We start from the raw sequence: 21,457 nt of genomic DNA on the forward strand, positions 1-21,457 counted from the left end.
TATATATATATATATATATATATATATATATATATATATATATAAAGGTATTTACACTAATTATGTACACCTTCCCAAGTACAATTGCACCTTCTCTCAATGCAAATTTATGGTGAACAAAACAAATACTTGCCATGGTCTAACAATATGTTTTGATTTAGGGACAATTTATCTCCTGTTCCCAGACTTAAAAACTTAGCCACCACAAAGAATTGATCAGAAAAGTCTTAAAAATAATGCAGCACATTACCCACTGTCACCATGATCCTTAAAATACATATCTGCTATAATTAAACACTTCTATTGCATTAAAAGTTTCAGGCAATGCATGAATATAGGTAAGACTGAGTTGAGGAACATTACATTAAATGATAAAAAAAAAAAAAAAACAGTGGTATCTTAGTTATCTGAACCTTCCATTTCAGTGCAGATTACAATGTCCTCATTCACCAGAGGCATCTGAATTAATCAATCCCAAACTGTTCACACTGCCAACAATGTAGCCATTCATCAATTACAGATAAAATAGTGTACCATACGTCACTCAGAAGAAAGAATTATATAAAGGTTTGGCTAATTTTGCATTACATTTAACAAAAGCTGCACTATCAAACTGCAACACTGTACTGCACAGCACAAGGTCACCATAGAGCATCTAGAGCTACAATGCAAACAAACAAACCAAAACATATCAAAATTGTTAACAAAGTGTGCTGCACAATTGCTCGGCACAAGGCTGTGGAGTCAGTGCTTGTATCTGGAAGCCCCAAATGAGTCAGTTGCTTTGACCATTCAACAAGTTAGGGAGGAATGTTTCATGATTTTAGATCCTGTATTCTTAAAAGCAGTGTGCTCTCATTAGGATTATTTTTATGGGCCACTCAAATGATTAGTCAGATTATGTGTGGTCTTTTCCTTCTGATAGTACATAATTCTTAAGTTGTCACTAGAATAATGAAAATATCCTTGAAATCTCCACTAATTTCCCATAAACCCTGTTAAAAGTAGTGAACATCAGACACTGAAATGTTTAGGAATATGTACTTGAGAACCACGAGGCATGAATGCAGCCTCTGTTGGTTGGCTTAGCAAGTGTGGGTTTTCCGATACATTGATAACCAAGGTACCACTGCATTTACTCACTCACAGCCTCCTCCCTTAGACACAGGCCCTTCCTTACATACACACATACAAACTCAGGCTTTTAGCCTATTTAATTTCATTACTCTATGGAATATATATGCCAGTGTGCTGCCCTAATGGTCTGCTTATCTTCCTGTCTGTGAACACTATTCTGACTGCATGCTGACTGTATCTGGATTTGAAAGGAATGAGGTGAGACAGGTGGTTAGGTCATTTGAAAGGAATGAGGTGAGACATGGTTAGGTCAACATGAACTGGATCTTGTTAGATGCACTCAGTGAGGAGCAATTTACTTAAACGAGTAACAATATAGGATTTAAAATAGTAACTTTAGAAGGATTTATTATCTGAAATATTACTGCTGTTACTAGTGCTTTGTCTCTTGAACTTCCTGCTGTAATATATATAAAATTCAATACTAGAGCCCCCCTTTCTGTCCTGCAATAACACACACACACACACACACACACACACACACACACACACACACACACACACTATAGTATATATATTTATATATGTGTAGAAAATATAAAACTCTTGTCAGGACTAAATATAAACACTGCCACAACAGATCTAGGTAATGATCAATAATTCTAACTTTTATACATATTCACAATTCTCTTTATGGCTGTAGCAAACCCTTGAGGACAGGAGATAGTTGATAAGGCAGGACTGATTTGGAAATTAAGTGTAAGGAGTCATAAATAGCATTCAGCACATTTTCTTCAGAGAAGCATCTGATCTAACAGAACTAACTACTATGAGTCTGGAGTCACTTGTGGAAGATTAGGCCATCAAAGAAACACAGGGTGATGTATGGGAAATAAAATGACTCTATAGTAAGGGACAAAAACACCATTACCTCTAAACTGTTCCTCTTTAAAAGGAACTAGATTTGTTCAGCTGGGTTTTTACCACACGCTCACTTGCCCAAACCCAGCATCCAGTCACCCAGACTCCACCCAGCACAGCAAGGCCTGTGGTGGCACAGGGAACCACAGCTGACGACATTAACAAACTGCATGACTAGTTGCTTGCATGGCCCACCAGCTGGAATTGTTGAAACACAACCTGGGGAGAAGTGCACCAGTGAGGCCCCTCAGTGACTTGGGGTCCGAGGGGTTGCAGACAGCCATGGGTGGATGAAGGAACAGACAGGCTCATTGGGGAGGAATGGAAACCTTCCATGGCACAGTCGCCTTCAGTATGGAAAGTCACTCGAGGTAAGTGGTGGTGAAGGATTGGGATGGTTAAGGTGGTCAGTCTGGGGAGTGTGGGGGCTCTGAGCTGAAGTATGGGGTGGCATCCTGCACCAGGAGGGTATGGCACACGTCACACACTCGAGAGGGTCTCCGGTGGGGACCGCTTGGCACTGTTTTGCTGACACATTCATTACAGAAAATCTTGCCGCAGTGACGGCAGTGATGCTGTGGGGAGAATGAGGTTGAGTATTAGCAGTGTTAGATGTAATAGCTGAAATGGATATAACACATTGAAATTTATAATCACTAAAATTGACACAAGTTATCTCATCCCTGAAATTTATAATCACTAAAATTGACACAAGTTATCTCATCCCCAAAAAAACATGGCAGTACTACAAATAATGAGCAAGATTCAAGTCTTCCAAGAGAAAAGATCTACACACCTTTCTCCGGCCCATGGCAGAAAATCTTTGTTTACAGCTGTTGCATTCCTCCTGGTCTTCCTCGTGTTGCCACCGCACCTGCAACACACAACCACACCAGCATGTTAGTCACTGCATCTTCACAATAAACAACTCCATCAATGGTCTGTCTCCCTCCAGATAATTAAGACTGACAGCTACCCTCACTCACCTCCTTCTCACTCTGCCTAATCTTTTCCAGTTGAACTTGCAGTGACTGGGAGAGGCGCACAAAATCTCTCTGGACAGCCTCTGAGGTGTCAAGGTCATGCTGGAGTGTTGACACCCTCCCCCGCAGCTCCACCACCTCAGCCTCCAGACGAGCCTGCAAAGAGACCAACCAAACTGGTCTTAAAGCTGCAAGATACATGAACTCCACACTTGTTCAGGAAATCTGCTAAGTGTTAATTAATACTTAATAAATCTCAACTCAGCTGATACATGAACAAGACTGCCACAACAGATGACACCAGAACATGGCAACAAAAGATACAGGAGCCTCATCAGAAAATGGTAACAGCCACATGAGAGGAAAGATTATCAAGAAGACTCCATGACATATAAGAGCCCAGAACTATAACAGTGACACAGATCATAAATGCCTATAAAGGATCGCTGAAAATGCCACAAGCATTGCATGCCACAGTACACACCCTCATCTGTGTCTGCTCAGCCACCTGCGTCTTGAGGCCAGTGATGATCTGCTGACTCTTGAGCTGTGACTCTGTGTGTTTTGTCTCAAGGTCCCGCACCTGGGCATCACTTTCCACCCTTGTCCTGCGCTCCAGCTTCATCTGACTCTCCAGGCTCTCCAGCAATGCCACTTTTTCTCTGCAACACACAAAATTCATATGCACATAAATGGTTGCTTCATTTAATCAAATATAAGGGTTCTTCTTTGTTTTGTTCTAAATAACAGAACTCTTTCAAACATTACTGCTGAAGACCATGTGTTTTCCTTGAAAAGAAAGAACAGGACAAAATCTGAGAATTCTAAGATGGTGTATTGTCATATCCCACTTATGGACCCTGTGCAATAGCACTTACAAAGGACAAAACATCAACCCCTGAAAGATGGATGCAGTCTCTCCCCTGCCCCTTCACCCACCTGAGCTGATCTATCTCAGATGACAAGCGGTCCTCGATGGTGTTCTTCTCGTGTTGCTCTGCCAGCACCTGCAACACAAACATGCATCAGAATTCATACCACACAGCTTGCAAGAAATCATGCAGATTCTCCATCCTCTAAATGCATGATAATCCAACTCATGTAAAATAAGAATGTTAAATGAAATGGTCATGTAAAATTATAAGAATGTTAAATGAAATGGTGATGATGATGATGACATCCTCCAGTGCCCTCAATACTGACCCGGTCCTTAAGGAAGAGGATCTCTGACTTAAGGCTTTCCTCCTGATGTTCCTTAGACACCTTTGCTTCAATGATGTCCTCTCGGTAACGCAACAATAGCAACTGCATATCCTGAAACCCAGCAAAGCATGTGCTCACTCTAATGTCAAAACAAACTTACCATGTTTAAATCAACAGGTCAATCTTACAATGAAACGAGTAACTTAATGTAAGAGAGAAGAGCTTCATCTCACTCACCTCCATATTGTCTGGTAAGTTGATTATTTCATTCTGCAGCTGCTGCGAGTGCTTGCTGTGCTTGCCCACCAGGTCATCATTTTCTTTCTGTAATCTGCAGGATAGGAAGGGGCATGTGAATGAGAGGGAATTTATCATAGAACCTCTAATCTCAATAACACTGGAATAAGAGACAGTGTTGCAGTACCTGGTAAGCTCCTGCTGGGCAATCTCCCTGCGCTCAGTCAAGGAACGTAGCTTGTCATGGACGCTGGATATAGTTGAGCGGAACTTTGTCTCCAACTCCATTTGCTTGCCTGCTGCTGTCTCGACTACACTGGCCAGCCCTGCTACCTGTGAACACATATTATGAAACATATGAATATATATTGGCATAAGTATACATCAAATACTCTTTCAGGTAAGTGGTGGTCATTAATAATCATTCACCTTTACATGAGAGGCAAGAATCAAGTAATAGACAACTATACACACACATTAACATTTGAAACCACATTAGCAAATAAATATACATCAAATATGATGGACATTAATCTTTCATTTTTATATATATGTGATTCTATGGTTTCTCCCTTTATCCATTGGGAGATAACCCTCTGCTGTCACATCAACTCACTTTCTTCTCATAGTCTTCTGCCATGCCCTGCCAGCGCTCCTCCATCACCTGCCTGTACCGAGCCTCCCGATCCAGGTCCTCTTTGTACCTCTGCAGGGCACGCTCCAGATCCAACCGCTGCTTCTCAGTGTCCCGGTGATCACTCTGAGCCTGCAAGTACCACCAGTCCTTGCTACACCACATCATCTCCACAAGCACACAAAAACTATTTTTTTTATATTGAATTATGTTATTATAGTACATATGAGAGCATTTAGCACTTAAGGAAAGAACAGTTTTAAGGAACCTTAAATAGAAGAAAACAACAAGTACTGAACAAAGTGAGCATAACTGCATAATTATCACAAGAATATAATACATTCTCTGCCACACCAATATCTTAGGTATTCACAGTCAGTGGTACATATTTTAAAACTAATAATTCAGTAGTTCCCAATAGTCAAAAGTTTTGCCAAAAGACACAGAAGTGTCCAAGAGGGCTGCAACCCTCTCTTGTTGCCTACCTTCTGCAGCTGAGACTGATAGGAGGTGCACAGCTGGCAGGACCGTCCCATGTGAGATCTAGCCCGCCTGATCTCCTCATGCAGCATGTTCCACTCCACCTCACTCACCACCCGCCGCCCCTGCCCCTGGCCAATCCTTGAGTCTGCACTGGGTGAGAAGTCAATCACTAGGTAGTCTTCATCCTGAGGGGTGAGAGGAGTCTCGCCTGGGGCATCTGGGAACACTTCTGTTGGGAAAAGGTAGTGAAACTAATCAGTAAATATTGTAAGTGCAGAATTATCATTGCAAGTATAACTTTCAGTGTAGAACAACAAATCACTTAATATGTACTCATATTTAATTAATAAACTGAAAGACAAGCATAAAGGACTGTAACAATAAAGGATCCATAAGACAGCTCACCCTGTAGAGCTTTCTGCTGGTCTTGTGTGAGCTGAGGCATCTTGTCAGGACTGAAACGCTCAGCTAAGATGCTGCCTGGGATGAGGCCATCAGGGGCAAGGGAGTCTGGGGGCAGGCTGCGGGTCTCTGTCTCGCTGCTCTGGTCATCACTCTGCTCCCTGCCATAGTACATTCATGGTCAGCAGGTGAGCAACATATCACTCTTTCACCAAGTTAAGCCTTTTCTCTTTGATCTGCTGATAATCTCCTTATGCCAACTGAGGAATTCTTTGTGGATCAGATGACTTAAGATCAAGAAGAAACATGAAACATTGTAGAAGTCCAAAAGGTTATTTAAACTGTGATCACAATTACATCAAAACTCTCCCCTCACCAATTTTTCCATCTCTCACTCTCCATTCCTTAGCCTTACGACATCTTATACTGAACTAAATTTCTCCTCTCAAAATTTCCTATATCTATGATCCTCTTCTGCAATTAGAATGTGAACTTCATGGGAAACAGCAGAAGCAACAACTACAACTAAAGGCCAGCTGATCACGGGAACCTCCATCAAGGTAACTTTAATGGTGAGTGGAAATCCATCAATGGCTGTACCCTTGTGAGGTTGTGGCAATGGCAGTAGTGGTGGTGGTGGTGGTGGAGACGGGTGTGGGTGCTGACTCTTCCTCCAGGTCTAATAGTGAGGAGGATTTGTCACTCTCTACCTGTATAAAGAAATACAACTCAATGAGATAAAATATAAATAATAACATACAACACAAAATAAAAATAAGGCAAAATTTTCAAACCCAAAGTAAACAAGGCTACACTTCTTCCTTCACTGTCTGATCACTTTAAATTCATTATTATGTGAATAAAGAGAGACATCTTTACAACCAGAGCATATACAAATCAAAATATGTCATTAAGAATACTCAGTAGACAAAAAAAATACAAGACTGTAATAACCATACCACATACAGAAATTTAGAATATTAACAAATATGGCAGATAAAGAGAAAGTGATGATTCAAAAGGCTAAAAAGTATGAAAGTGTAGCAATAAATCATACCTCATTCTCAGGGGTGGGCGATGGGCCGTGTTTCTTGACGGCAGGTGGGGTGGCCAGGTGTGTGGGGGACTGCTTGGCGTTGGTGAGTGTGAAGTGAGGTGTTGCCCTGGCAGCAGCCTCCTCACTCTGCTGTGCTTCTGAAGGGGAAGAATAAAGCAGCTATGAAGGGACTGCAATCTTATCATATACAGGGATTGCCATGTAGAGCTTGCAGCCTCCCTTATGTTTTGATGATAAAAGTTAATGTTTTCAAAACAATACACCCAACTAGCAGGTAAGGTGGTTGTTAGTATCAGCACTAACCACCTGATTACTGAGTCCATTCCATTATATTTAGGGAGGAACTGGTTCTCAAATAGTGATAGATGAATGGAATGGACTTGATAATGAGATTATCAGTGCTGAATTACTAATGAGCTTTAAAAGAAGATTAGACAAATTTATGGAAGGGGATTATAAGTGGAAATAGGTAGGTTAGGTAAGCATATTTCATACAGGAAATGCCATGTGTAGGCCTGATGGATTTTTGTAGTTTCCCTTATTTTCTTACATTCTATTGTAAGGAAAAGAACAAAACTCACTCACCTTCCAACTTGTGCAGCTGATCCTGGGTGAGCAGCACCTGCATGCGCCTCATGTCAGCCAGGTGCAGCCGCTGGGCCTCCAGGAATTGGTCATTGGCTCGTTGCCAAGTGTGCTTCAGGTCCCTGTGCTGACGCCGCTCTGTCTCGTATGACTGAAAGATAAAGAGACACATGATGGCACACCACTCCATGTCCAGTCCTAATTTCCTCTTCTCTTTTATTATTTCTTAAATGTTACATAAGAGGGAAGAGAATCACTCGCCTGTCTCAGTTCAGTCATCTGGGAGCGTAACCTGTCCACTTCATCAGTAAGGGCCGTCTTCTGGGTGTTCAGGATGGCAGTGTACAGCTCCAGATCAGCCCGGGATGCTTTCTCAGCCTCAAGCGTACTGCACATGCCCTTGAGCTGCCACACAAGTGTACATTAGAAACTGATGAGCACTGTACACACACACACAATAAACCTTTTATGAATTATCTACTTCCTTAGCCACACCTAATGTCCCAGAAAGATCCATCAATGAATGCCAAAGAAAAGCTTTTTTCACAATGTCATCCCTAAATATTTAGTCTCAAAAAAGTCCATCTCTTCCAAATGTCACAGAAAAGTCCATCTCCCTCAAAAGTCCATCTCTAAATGTCTCAAAAGAATCCATTTCTTCCAAATGTCTTAAAAAGTCCATATCTAAATGTCCCACAAAAGCCCATCTCCTCCACAAGAAAATTCAAGGCACTCCTCACCTTGTCATCAAGCTGCTGCACCACCTGGGCTGTGTCAGTGCCCTGGAGAAGGGGAGCCACCAAGTCTGCAGTGTGGAGGGCTGCTGCTTGCTGGGCCTCATGGGCACGCAGCTGGGCATCCTGGGCACGGATCTTTTCCTTGAGGGCATGAATCTCCTCCTCCAAGGGTTCAACAAGTGACCGTAGCAAGTCGGCATCCTCCTGTGCCTGAAGAAGAAAGAATGATGAGTGCTTCTGAAGTGTATAGAATATTTTGTGAGCTTGCAATATGTAAGCATTGCATGGTGTAAGCCTAGGGCTGCTGGGTCTAGTGCAAAGTGGTGCAAATAAGATGCAGCCTTTGCCAGTGGCCATCTTTACTGGAAATTAATAGAGAAAGCACACAGACATGAGAGAAAGATGTGGAAGATGAACAAGAGAACTGTAAGGAGCAAGAATTATGTGAATGGAAAGAATACAAGAATGTGCAATATGTTCTCAGTCAAGTATAAGTAAATAATGTTCAAAGTTACCACACTCACTGAATCCCAAGTAAGAAGCTATAATAGTTTCATATAGTAACATGGTGCAAGTTGATCCAGTCAAAATCCACTATTCAGTACAATTTAGTGTTAATTTCCTCATGATTTTTGCATCAATCCTCTGAATTACAAAAGATGCAAATCCAACTTGTCTAGTCAAGAGGACAAAAGACAAACCTCCCTCTATTAACTTTCTTTGTACTTACACTGATTCCTCCTCAGGTTACATACCCATTTCTTAATCTTAATATACACAAGAGGAATATCTTAACTTTACAAACCAAACATGCTCCCTTCAACCTTAGGATAAAAGCACTCCAAACACCATCACCACCATTGCTACCACCACCACCACCACCACTACTCCAACCTCCCATCACTTGGATACATTGAGGGAAACTATCTATGTGGCTCTAGGATATGGAAACCCAAGTATCACAACCATGACCACTGTGGTAACTCTTCTCACAATCATTATTTGGGAAGATTTCCCTGAGTAAATAATTAAGAAGGGTATACTTGTGATAGTTGGTTTCATTTCAGGATGAGCAGTGCTGGAATGCTTAGTTATTCAAGCCTTGATTTTGTTGGTGAGCCACTAAGAATGATTTTTATGTTACTGTTATGGCTATAATGCACAGTTAAAATCCAATCTACAAATAGTATGAAAGTTGTATCATATCATTAGTTATACAACAAAAATCTTTTAATTACTAAGCTTCTAATCAAGCAACAAGGGTGATTAATTATGAGTTATATTTTGTTCATTATCAACAATACCTAAAGACCAGCTGACCATTACATAGGGAAGGAAGTTCTCAGGACTGTATACACCTGCCACTTCAAAAGGATAAACTAAGGAGAATGCAGCAACAGATATCATAACAAGCCTTGGGATGTAATCTTGAGTGAAAGCAACAGTGATGATGTCTGCTGAGAATTAAGCAGCTCACTCATAACAGACTAATGGCAGTAATGGTCCCGCCTTGCCTCCAACACCCACGGCCACCAGAAGTTGAATGTAATCAGAGTTACACCAGAAGGCAACCAATATCATCATGTCCCAATTACCAGGTCATTCATCCCAGTGGATATGTCAGTATGATATGCAAGAGTTCTTCCCCAGCTAGAGCATCTCCCTTCCACAACAATAAACATCTCAAACACCTTCAGTTGTCTAAAGAAGCATGCCACCATCACATCCACAGACTTCCATAACCAGGTGAAGAGCAAAAAGGCAGATGCCAGCAGGATAGTTCCCAGTATAGAAAAAAAAATTGAGAGGAATCCTGCACAAAGAATAAGAAGTTCACTAAATCTTACATTGAGAAAAAGTAAAATCCACTCCACTGTATATGGGAGTTAACATCTTCATTTAAAAAGGCTCCACACACATTAGTATGTACTGGCCTTGCAGCTTGGCTTGCCAGGCTGCACAGTCTCTACCAGTCTCCATGCACAGGTCTACATCTGAGGTCATTCTGGACTGCTTCAGTTCAAGTCCTCTTGGATTTATCTACCAATGAAAACTCTACCAGCTATATTCAGATTTCTAGCCCTCTTCACTAAATAACTCATTATTCCATAAGTTTATTCATAGGATAATGAGAAATTTCTACATAGCTCTAAGGGTAATCATTATCCTCTTTAATATGAGAAGGTTTGGATTTGCATAAAGAATGCAATGCTGTGGTAAGATAGTCCAATAACTGAGGCATTCAACAGTAGACTTGGGATTGAGAGGACCAGTGAAGTGATGGAAATACAGAGACAGTACTGGTCTGGCCAGGTGGAGAAAGAATGAGTGTGACTGGATGAAGTGTAAGGTACTAAACAATTTGAAATGGAAGGTAGAATGCCCACAAGTAGATTAAAGAAGAGATGAGGTAAGGTCCTCATGACAGGCCTCAAAAACAGAAGGGGGGGACAGACAAACTGCATTTAACAGTGCAGCACACCAAGCCACTATCATGTGACAAAGGCTGATCCAAGTATTCAGACACAGGGAACCTGACTTTCAACACTGAATGAAATGACAATGATTATGTGAATGAATGGTTAGACCCATAATAAATTATAAGGAAATGCAAATATGAGATAAAGATCAGAATTAGCAAATTTGAAAAAACAAGGACGAAATAAGGGATAGGATGGAAAATGTGACTGGTGAATATCCAAGACTGAAAAACAACAAGAATACAAAACAGAACAAGAGATTAATTACTCTTCAAAAAAATGCATATAAATACATCATAATAACCAACTTCAACAACTTCAATCAAGGCGAAAAATCTACAAAGCCAAATAAATCACACACACGCACTTTGAACACATTACTACGGGCATGCCACCCCAACCTTGAGACACCTACCTCATGACTCCTGGGTGACCGTACCTTCTTCATGCTGTCCTCAAGATTCTCTGAGTCCACGATGAGGGAGGACGGCTGGGGCCCGAAGGAGGTGTTGTGGGAGGCCTTCTCTGGGGTGCTGAGGGTCGATGGACTCAGGCTGGGGACACGCTTGGCCAGGGACTTGGTGACAACTGACAGCACCCCAGGATTCAGCAAGCTCTCCCCCTTGTTCCTGATGTCTGACTCCTGTTGAAGGGAAGGGGCATCAGTGGACTAATGATGACTTGCTTTTCATTTGATAACCTCAGACTGAGCCATGTTCTTTATTAGTCATACAAACTCTGATCACCTTAAGCCTGGAGCTCCTATGCCCTTCAAAACCATCTTTACAATGTTGTTTTCAGTTCAGCGTTATCTGTTCATGAAGGAAAAGGATGTGATGTGAAGTTAAATTCTTTGATTTGATCTGCTCTATGACGGCAAGAAAGTGAGTATCTATGATCTGTACTTCATTATGGCATGGATAAAAAGTTCATATCAGATCAAGACAAAAGTGAGACTAAGCTCTTCACTTCATTATGAACAGTTGTATTCATTAAAAGGTTGAATAAGGTCAGGACAGGAGGCTATGCTATTTACTTCAGTTTGACTTGTTACCTGTCATGAAGTTGGTGTGAGGTGAGGACACAATGCTATCTATCTGTTACATGTAATCTAGAGCGAGTGAATGGGCCATTGTGGTGTTGTTACCAAGGCTCTGAGGCTCCTGCTGACTCTGCGCCAGCCACCTGATCCCGGAACTGATCTTGTTGGTGCTGTCACTATCGTTGTTACGTGCTGTGTAAGCCAGTGTGTGTGTGTGTGTGTGTGTGTGTGTGTGTGTGTGTGTGTGTGTGTGTGTGTGTGTGTGTGTGTGTGTGTGTGTGTGTGTTACTTCATCAGTCTATATACACAACAAATGAGGAAGGAAAAAATAAAAAAAAAATTAAATAAATTAATAGAAAGCATACAACTTCCTCTTACTTCCGGCATCTATTCTCCCCCCAACCTCATCCTATCCTCTTCTACCCTCCATCTAATCCTCCTCCTCTTCCTCTTCTTTACGTACATCATCTCACCACAACCAACACCACCTCCCCCATGTCCTCCACACTACACCCAAACACCACCTCTCCCTCCTCCCCACTATGGACCATCACCTCTTCCTACTTCCTCCCCACTACACCCTAACAGCACCGCAACCACCACCATCACCATCCCCTCCTCCTTCACCACCTCGCACCTCAAGCTGCCTCTCATACAGTTTCCTGTAGTGCTGCTTCTCCGCATCCAGTCTCTCCGTCAGCTTCTTCAGTCTCTTGATCTCCCCCTCGTAGCGGCCGCCCGTCTGGTCCACGGCGTTAGCTACCTCCTCTGAAAGACACCGGTACACATTATCCCGAGAAGGAAGGAAGGAAGGAAGGAAGGCAAGAAAGCGGGACGGACAGATGAATGGATGGATGGAATGAAGGAAGGCAGGCAATGGAAGATGAAAGGAGGGTAAACTGAAGTTTTGTAACGAGAATGATAAATAAAAGGAGGATTATAAAATTAGAGGATGCTGAAAGAATAAGGAAGGAAGAAAGGGAAAATAAAGAAGGAAAGCAGGCGATGAAGGATGCTTAGAGTAAATAGAGAAGGGTGACAAATATAATAAAGAAAAGGAGGAATATAAAGTTAGAGGATGCTGAAAGGATGTAAAAGACAAGATATTATGAAAAGATATATAACAAAATATTACAAATGGGATAAATGAAGGAAGGAATGACGCGATAACGGATGATAAAGGCGTTGCACTGAATAGAGAAAGATATACGAAGGAGGATGCATAAAGATAATAACAAAGCCAGGGAGGAAAGTTAAATAATGTGTATGTAGTGGGCGGAGGAAAAGCAGAACAAGACAAGAGGTGAGGAGGGAGAAGGGAGGAGGAGGGAGAACAGGAAGATAAGACAGGAAATAGGAGGGGAGGTAGAGAAAGGAGAAGAAAGAGAGACAAAAGGAGAGATAATAGTACAAAGAGGGAAACTGTTGATGGAGGAGAGACGGGAGGAGAGATAAGATTACGAATGAGAGAAAGAGAAGGAACAATATAAAGATTATGGAAAGGGAATAAGAAAAGAGCAAGAAAATTGGGAGGGAGGAAAGGAAAGAAGAAAGAAAGAAAGAAATAAAGAAAGGAAGGAAGGAAGTAGAAGGCAGAGGTAATTTGAGAAAAGTATACGAGATGGCATTAAGATATAACCGTGAATTTACTGTGTGACTGAGCAGAGAGAGAGAGAGAGAGAGAGAGAGAGAGAGAGAGAGAGAGAGAGAGAGAGAGAGAGAGAGAGAGAGAGAGAGAGAGAGAGAGAGAGCATTGATCTGAAACATTCTTAAAATGCAATTCAACGCGACACACAGTATTACGATTTATAGATCTATTCCATCCTATCACCACCATTATCATCACCATCAGCACCACCATCATCACCACGATCAGCAGACGCATGATTCTTTAATACGTCAGTGAAAAAGTCATGCAGTCGTCAATAGAGCACACACACACACACACACACACACACACACACATGCATGACCTTTCAAGATACTGACGTTGACAAAAGCTCACCCCTCCTTTCGCACCCCCCTCAAAAAAAAAAAAAAAAAAAAAATCAGGTGCACACAAAGACCAATCACCAATCCTCTCTCTCTCTCTCTCTCTCTCTCTCTCTCTCTCTCTCTCTCTCTCTCTGCCACAGACACACCAAGCGATGAAACTAAAGAATAATATCAAATAACACTGGACCTGGTTTACTTGAGAGAGAGAGAGAGAGAGAGAGAGAGAGAGAGAGAGAGAGAGAGAGAGAGAGAGAGAGAGAGAGAGAGAGAGAGAGAGAGAGAGAGAGAGAGAGAGAGAGAGAATCCAGCACACCACAACACATCGATATCTCAACCTTCAAGAACAGAAAGACAGTTGTGGGGTGAGGCGCGAGATAATCGGGATGACGCCAGTTTGCGCTTCAGTGATGGGCTTCCGTGCATAAATAGGGCTTGTTTGCTGGCATGCGGGTGAGATGGGAGCTTGGTGGTGTGGGAGTGCGGGAGAGGAGAGGGAGAGGAAGGAGAGGAGGGAGGGGAGTGCATATATCACACGGGTGCTTTCAACGGAGAGATATCACGTGTATACCATCAAATATCCTGGCCCAGCGCTGTGCGAGACGCGACGTGCACAGTCTCCGACTAGACAGAGGCAACTGAGGCAACTGATCCGAGGCAGCTGCACGAGCACTGAGCAGCAATAACAGCAGTAGTGGTTGGTAGGAGGCAAAGGAACCGCTAGTCCTCACCGCTCCACCGCCACCAGGGCTACCAACACTCAGCACTCTTCCTCCTTCATAACACTAGTCTCTCCCTTGCAATAACACTCCCCCAACACGATTCCTGGGCATCTTGACATTTGTAGGTCCCTTATCATACCATGAGCCGCTTACATACTAGCAATGGCGAAGTTGGAGGCAAAAGAGTACCGAAGAAGTTAAGCATTTCACTCATCGGAAGTTTTCAGTCTGGCATCCTTGAATTATGTGCCTTGATATTTCTTAGCTTACGAAACAGCCTATTCCAGGAGGAGGAGGAGGAGGAGGAGGAGGAGGAGGAGGAGGAGGAGGAGGAGGAGGATAAGGGTTGATGATGATAGTGAGGGGTGGAAGAAAGAGGATGGGAGGGGGGGTAAGAGAAACGTCATCACCACTCACTCACCTCTCTCAACATCACCTGTTCTCACACCTGTGCCCACGCCGGTTCATTAAATACACACACCTACACTGAGTAAGGTAGACGCGGGTTTCAATGTATCTAAGCACACAGCTTCACAACAACTAGAGACGGAATAGACTAAAATCACAGCATGTTTTCTAATCATCCATTCGCATTCCGTAACATCGCAGGACATCGGTGCTGCAGGGAGCCTTCACTGTACTTTTCCCGCATTATGTAACCAGGAAAGATAGTACGGGTGTGCTCTGCCTTTCTGCCGGGGATTATTGGTAAGAGGAAGATGTAGTACTGTGGATGTCAGCAATGATAATAGAGAAGTAGTAGTAGTAGTAGTAGTAGGGGGAGGAGGAGAAATACCTGCGTCTTATGAGCAGTTTTCGTGCGAGAATCAACGAGATAAATAGCACATTCTAATGCACACATATCAACATTTAACATTTCCCTTAATAATGCAGAAAACATAAGAATCTCTTATATTATATTCCATTTCCTAACATGAATACTTAACATGAACAGATGAGAGAGAGAGAGAGAGAGAGAGAGAGAGAGAGAGAGCTAGCTTCGTATTTACTTGAACTTTCTAAATATACCCCGTAGTCATCACTCACCCTCGTTTGGCAGATCGGGAGTAAACAAACGTGTGATTCTGCGTGTGACAGTCTTAACCCTCCCCGTGTTGTTGTTGTCATCACTGTTAAAAACGTTGTTGTATCCATTCCTGGTGAAGTAATCCATGTTTGCTGTGCCCACTGTTCTTGCTTGTGATACAGTGGACCCCTCACTATCAGGCCTCCCTTTCCAGACTGGTCTCTGAACTGAAATTTTTCCTAGTACTTTACGTCATAATCTTGCACGTCACTTCATTACTCACTTTCGTTACGGCACCTCACTGCACGATTTTCAAAAGGCACGAAGGCTACACTGCGATGTATAGTACAGCCAAGTCTTCAAGTTAATATTCGCTGCAAGAGAAAAATGTGCTTGGATATGGCAACACTTAGTAAAGCAGATGTTACTGGTATCTCTACCGTAAGTTGAATTACCACATTCCTTCCTCACAAGATTGAAGCGCTAAACGCAATGTCATCAGTAAAATCTTCAAGTACCATCATACTGTAATGATAGGAATCACGACCTTGAAACACTGCTAACACCACGAAGGGCTGAACTCCAAGCTACATTTCCTCACGCCAGTAAGATGCAGGATAACCAATGGCATCCGGTAGTAATAATAACAGTTTCTCGATATTGAACCAACACTGCCACTCGGGCACTATCAGGCACCATACTGAACAGAGGCCGTGCTCCGGGAAATGGCTGGCTTGTACTGAGTTCTATCACATGTAGCTGATAACATGAGACGGATGGATGTCATGGGGGGAGGGACAGACAGACCTCCGCCCCTTTATCACGATAAGGAGACAGATTTCCTAGGTCAATGACGCAATGTTTCTGATGTGTACAATACATAATTAGTGACTGGCGAGTTGGTGTGTCTTGTCAAGGGGGGAGGGACAGACAAACCTCCGCTCCGCAATCACGATGAGATCAGATTTCCTAGGTCAATGAAGCAATGCTTTTGATATGTACTGTACATAATTATTGGAGAGTTGATGTCTGTCTGGTGATTCATTAGGATACAGACATACCAACTGATGATGCCCAATGGGATCTGGAAGTCGCTTAAGAGGTTTATATAGAAAATTACTGGTTTGATCCTAAACACTAGCTTGTAAACGTTATTCCTTTCTAAATTTCCACATGCACACCATACTCAACACAACATCACCGTTTTTATGGGAAACTATAAAACCCCAGTGATAAGGAACACCACATTCCCATAAATCCCAAGTAGTAATAATAATAATAATAATAATAATAATAATAATAATAATAATAATAATAATAAATTCAGCAAGGGACAGGGCACAAGCAACACTGACACACTTTGATTAGAACAGAAAAGCATAAGCAGCAAGTGAGGGGAGATGTCAATAGGAAAGAAAATACAGTATCTGAAAAAATGAGAGGAGTGATAAGGGTTAGAGATACCATACAGATAGAGGGAAGAGCTACAATCCTAAATAAAGGGATGCTATGGCAGAGGTGGAAGTCTATAGGGGAAAGTGGATCTATAGTGGATAGTGGACTGACATGAAGACTGGAGGAGACACCAAGAAAGTCCTCTCCCTTCACTCGCAGGACAGGATGTGAGAGGATGGAGCATGAGCAAGGATTTACTCAATGTTTTCCCCAGACTGTCTCACTGGATTTCAAGAGAGATGTCAGTTTGGTATATAGATTAATGGGTTTTCACCAGTGCTCCCTTTTGTTCATCATTCATTTCTGTTTTTTTCTCACTCATTTTCATGAATACTGCTCTTGTCCTCCCTTTGCATTGTTTGATACATATATATTCTCTATTTTACTATACATAACTTAATATCCTTCCACATCTACACTCCTGATAGACCACTTATGCCCTTTGTACATCTCATTATCTCCACATTTCCTGTCACTAATCTTCATCAAAATATGCATCCACACAGGCATCATTAAGCATCTCCTCCCTAAACAGACATTCTTCACCCTACACACACACACACACACACACACACACACACACCCTTATCAATTTAATCTACAGGCCCTGCAAACCATCTTTTCTCCCCAAACACACTCTTTTGCACATGCCACACTCCTTTATCACTTCAAATCACCAGCCCTCATTTTTTACCATCTTTTCTCCCCAAACACACTCTTTTGCACATGCCACACTCCTTTATCACTTCAAATCACCAGCCCTCATTTTTTCCACTTACCTTTCATCAGCTGGTGTACTGTAGCAATCTCCTCTTGACATTTCCGCTGCTCGACCGCCACATCATTCTCAGCAGTGCACTGGGCGATGGTCACTGCACTGTGTGCCTCTTCCAGGTCACCTTGTAGCTGCTGTACCTGGGAACGCAGCACCTCCACTTCTGTCTCTATGGCCACCTTCTGTTCTGTCTGTAGTCGCAGTTCCTCTGTGAAGTGAGAATTGTTGGGTTACTCAATTATCCATTGAAGTAATTTTCTATTTTAATCCTTACTCATTCAAGTTTCTTTCATCCATTAACTTGTTTGATTGGGATATCAAAAAAGAACTAGTGATTTTGTATTCCATTGTTCTTGCTTTACTTCAGTTCATTTTTCCCAATATTGTAGCCTTGCCCTTATGAATTCTCACAAAAATATTCCTTATTGTACACTCTTCCTCCAGCTGCCCTCCTCCTTCCCTGCCGTACTTACCCTCCTTCTGCAGGTAGAGTTCCTTCAGCTTGGCGCGGCGGTGCCCATAGTCCTCCTCCAGCCTCGCCTTCTCCTCTTGTAACTTGCATGCATCCTCCTCCAGCTCCTGGATCTTCTTCTGGAGCTCTGCACACAACATAGCAGACATTCTAATTAATTTCTGGATTTCCAACTGAATAACCCATAAATGTAAATATTACTTTAATTTATGTACTGGTATTTTTTGTGAGGATCTTTCAGTTTTCCTCTTTATCTGTTGATGAGAAAATCCTTCAACCACCAAGGCCTTTGAGAAATGAGTCTATAAGCCAGCATCCAAGCCTCCAAGAACACACCTACTCTTGCTACAGGCTACATTGAAAGAAAAAAATAGATTTCTTACTAAAGGGAACACAGACACAAAGTTAAGGTTAAAATTGAAAACTACACTACAAAATGATACTGTTGCCAAGCATTAACATTCATTTCATTCAAAAACACACTCAGTATTTATCCACACTCTTCTACTCCTGATATATGGCACTAATACACATGTAGTAATGGCTTTTGTAAAGTGTCAAATGACATCAAGAGGTTACTTCAGTACAGTTTTGACCTCAAAACTTATCCTGAATTTTGGTTCAATAAATGCTGCTCTTCCTCAACACTTCAGGGATACATAATTCACTTGAATGCTGTGAATCACAAACTAAGAGGTATACAACCTTCATTACTACACACGATGCAGCATCTAACCAAATGCAGATACATCAGCAATTTATTGGTAAATTGCATCTTACTAATTTCATGAACAAACAATTTTTCTGGCAAGTTTTGATGGGTTTTGAATTAATCTAAAGACCGTTCCTTGACAAAATCACGTTTCGTTTTCCTTTTAATATCCAGAGAGGGACGTCCTCTTAACATGCCAAGTGCATCCTCTTAACTATTGTGCACTCCTGTAACTACCACGTAACAATTTCCTTACTGCTGTAATAACAATCAATGACATTCATAGATCATAACAAACACCACTTAATCTCCTAACTACCATATAACAACTTTGTAACAGTCAACAGTTCACAGCATTCCTGGATAAGAGACAACACCATGTACACCTTACAAATCACAGCTTACAAAGGACCCCAAGCTGCCGAGGGTGTAGTTCACTAAGGCAACACCACATACGCACCTGTGTCGCCTAAACATGTTAAATACCCATAGTAGGTGTTAGTATTGTTCTGTTAGCTTGGCCATCCCAGCAAAATGACTATGCAGCACACGATGAGTTTGCCACTTATCTCATTCACACATTCTTCCATTCATTAATACTACAAACCTCAACAATTGTTTCTCCCTTTCACATTCTTCCATTCACTCTATTTCACTGTTAATTCACTCTCACCCCCACAGCCTTCCATTCTTTCCCACCTCCACACATTCTATCACAATCCTATTACTTCCTAACCCTGCATCCTGTCATTCATTTACCACCTTCTTACGTCCTATCACCATTCCTCACCCTACATGTATCTCCACTAAAACACCCTGAATCACCCAAGCACAACCTTAAGGGCAACACACTTGGGCATCCCTAATATACCATTTATTACCCAACACATGCATCCTGACTCACCCAAACACCCTAACACCCCCGGATATCCAAACACACCACCCTGTCTCTTTAACACACCACCCTGTCTCTTTAACACACCACAGTATCTCTCACACACCCCATCACTTCAGCACAACCTCACCCATGAACTTCCTGCGGAAAATAACTCCAATCGAGACATATTCGGCAAAAGTTGGGTCAAGTTGAATGAATGACTAGAGGGAAATGGGTGAATCAGTGAGCAATTAAGATAGTCAGCCTCTCACCCTCGATCACCGGACCTCCCCCTTCTCCGTCCCCCTCCATGGTGGCTGGAGTGACCTCAGTGTCCATGGAAATTCACTAATAATTTCAACATATAGACTGACATCTTCTCCCCCAGCTGCTTGTGGCGAGTCCTGACACTACCATAAGGTCCGCAGCTGTGTTTCCCGTGGCCAATCACAAGCCAGGCTTCCCGGAGACACGATTTCTCATTGGTCCAAGTCCCCGCTGAAGGTTCCGACTCAGGGACCTCCAGAGTGTATTGATTAAAGGACTCATCTTGTTTTGTTTATAAGATTCCAACTTACTGGGTTTCTACATTTTTTTTATATTGTATTTGTATGTTTTGTTTGCATAGGTTTAAATAGTGTGGATTATGGGTTATGGGTATATGGGTGTGGTATGTGTGTGTGTGTGTGTGCGTGTGAATGACTGTGTGTCTGTGCGTGTGTCATTCATCAAGACTTTGAACTACGAGTATTCCATTGACAAGTATTTAAAGTCACATAACAAATATGTGAGGTCACATCTTTTACTTAACCTATCAACAAATATTTGAGGTCACAAAATTAATTACACTGAGGAAAAAAAAAAAAAAATGGGGGCCACATATTTTAACCTATCTATCAACATTACTGAAACTGCTGAGAAAAAGGTAACTACTACTACTACTACTACTACTACTACTATTAAGAAACAACTAGACATCCTTGACTACCATTAATCTCCTTAAAAAAAATAAAAATAAAAAAGAGATAAACGTAAAAAAAAATAATAATAATAATATTACTGTGGCCAATTTAAAACAACTCATCATATCAAAATATCTATTTGTACGTCAATATTTTAAAGCATTATTCTATTTCTCACCACATCAAAATCTATTCTGTAATCTCAAATTTCATATATGAGTGACATCCGCGTCCCCAGCAGGTCATATGTACTGAACTTCTTATATTATCTGCCTCTTAAGATCTAAAATGTAATTTAACCAGTTTTAGTCAAAGTTATGTTAAAACATTTGAATGAATAAAGGAAATGTATGCATTACATACGAGATCATAATAAAATTGTTAAGTCACTCATAAAAATGTATTGTTTTCTTTATTATTTTTTAAAGGGAAACTATAAAAAAGTTTTTTTTTTTTTTATTTAAAATATTTCACATGTTCTATAATATTGCTTAGCTTTATCGTATAGTATTGATTGGCTTTATTATCATCCCTCATTTGGGTAATGATGAAAAAGAATTCGAAGGACGTAAAATAAAAGAAAAGTGAGCAGTGATAATTAAATAAACTTAACAAAAGTGAA

The 21,457-nt window shown here is 41.6% G+C and overlaps 1 protein-coding gene across 4 annotated transcripts; it reads right to left on the reverse strand.

Annotated features, from left to right (window-relative positions):
* Positions 1 to 38: 38 nt before the first annotated feature.
* Positions 39 to 20,302, reverse strand: LOC135109769 (rab GTPase-binding effector protein 1-like). Of its 4 annotated transcripts, none has more exons than XM_064021382.1 (21): positions 20,146 to 20,302; positions 18,286 to 18,411; positions 17,817 to 18,020; positions 12,479 to 12,609; positions 11,239 to 11,442; positions 8,323 to 8,529; positions 7,844 to 7,987; positions 7,583 to 7,733; positions 6,998 to 7,134; positions 6,541 to 6,650; positions 5,944 to 6,101; positions 5,541 to 5,767; positions 5,038 to 5,187; positions 4,609 to 4,754; positions 4,422 to 4,515; positions 4,185 to 4,295; positions 3,921 to 3,988; positions 3,466 to 3,643; positions 2,985 to 3,137; positions 2,795 to 2,872; positions 39 to 2,573 (listed from the first exon to the last, which is right to left on the reverse strand). In XM_064021382.1, the coding sequence occupies exons 1-21, from the start codon at positions 20,210 to 20,212 to the stop codon at positions 2,406 to 2,408; spliced, it is 3,012 nt and encodes a 1,003-aa protein (XP_063877452.1). In that variant the 5' UTR covers positions 20,213 to 20,302; the 3' UTR covers positions 39 to 2,405. The 4 variants fall into 4 exon arrangements, with proteins under 4 accessions (XP_063877452.1, XP_063877451.1, XP_063877454.1 ...); XM_064021381.1 differs by having other exon boundaries at positions 11,215 to 11,442; XM_064021384.1 differs by lacking the exons at positions 17,817 to 18,020; positions 18,286 to 18,411; positions 20,146 to 20,302 and adding exons at positions 15,603 to 15,956; positions 16,184 to 16,800 and having other exon boundaries at positions 11,215 to 11,442.
* Between the last annotated feature and the right edge of the window lie 1,155 nt (positions 20,303 to 21,457).

Source organism: Scylla paramamosain, chromosome 19 (assembly GCF_035594125.1).
Source record: "Scylla paramamosain isolate STU-SP2022 chromosome 19, ASM3559412v1, whole genome shotgun sequence".
Taxonomy (NCBI): Eukaryota; Metazoa; Arthropoda; class Malacostraca; order Decapoda; family Portunidae; genus Scylla; species Scylla paramamosain.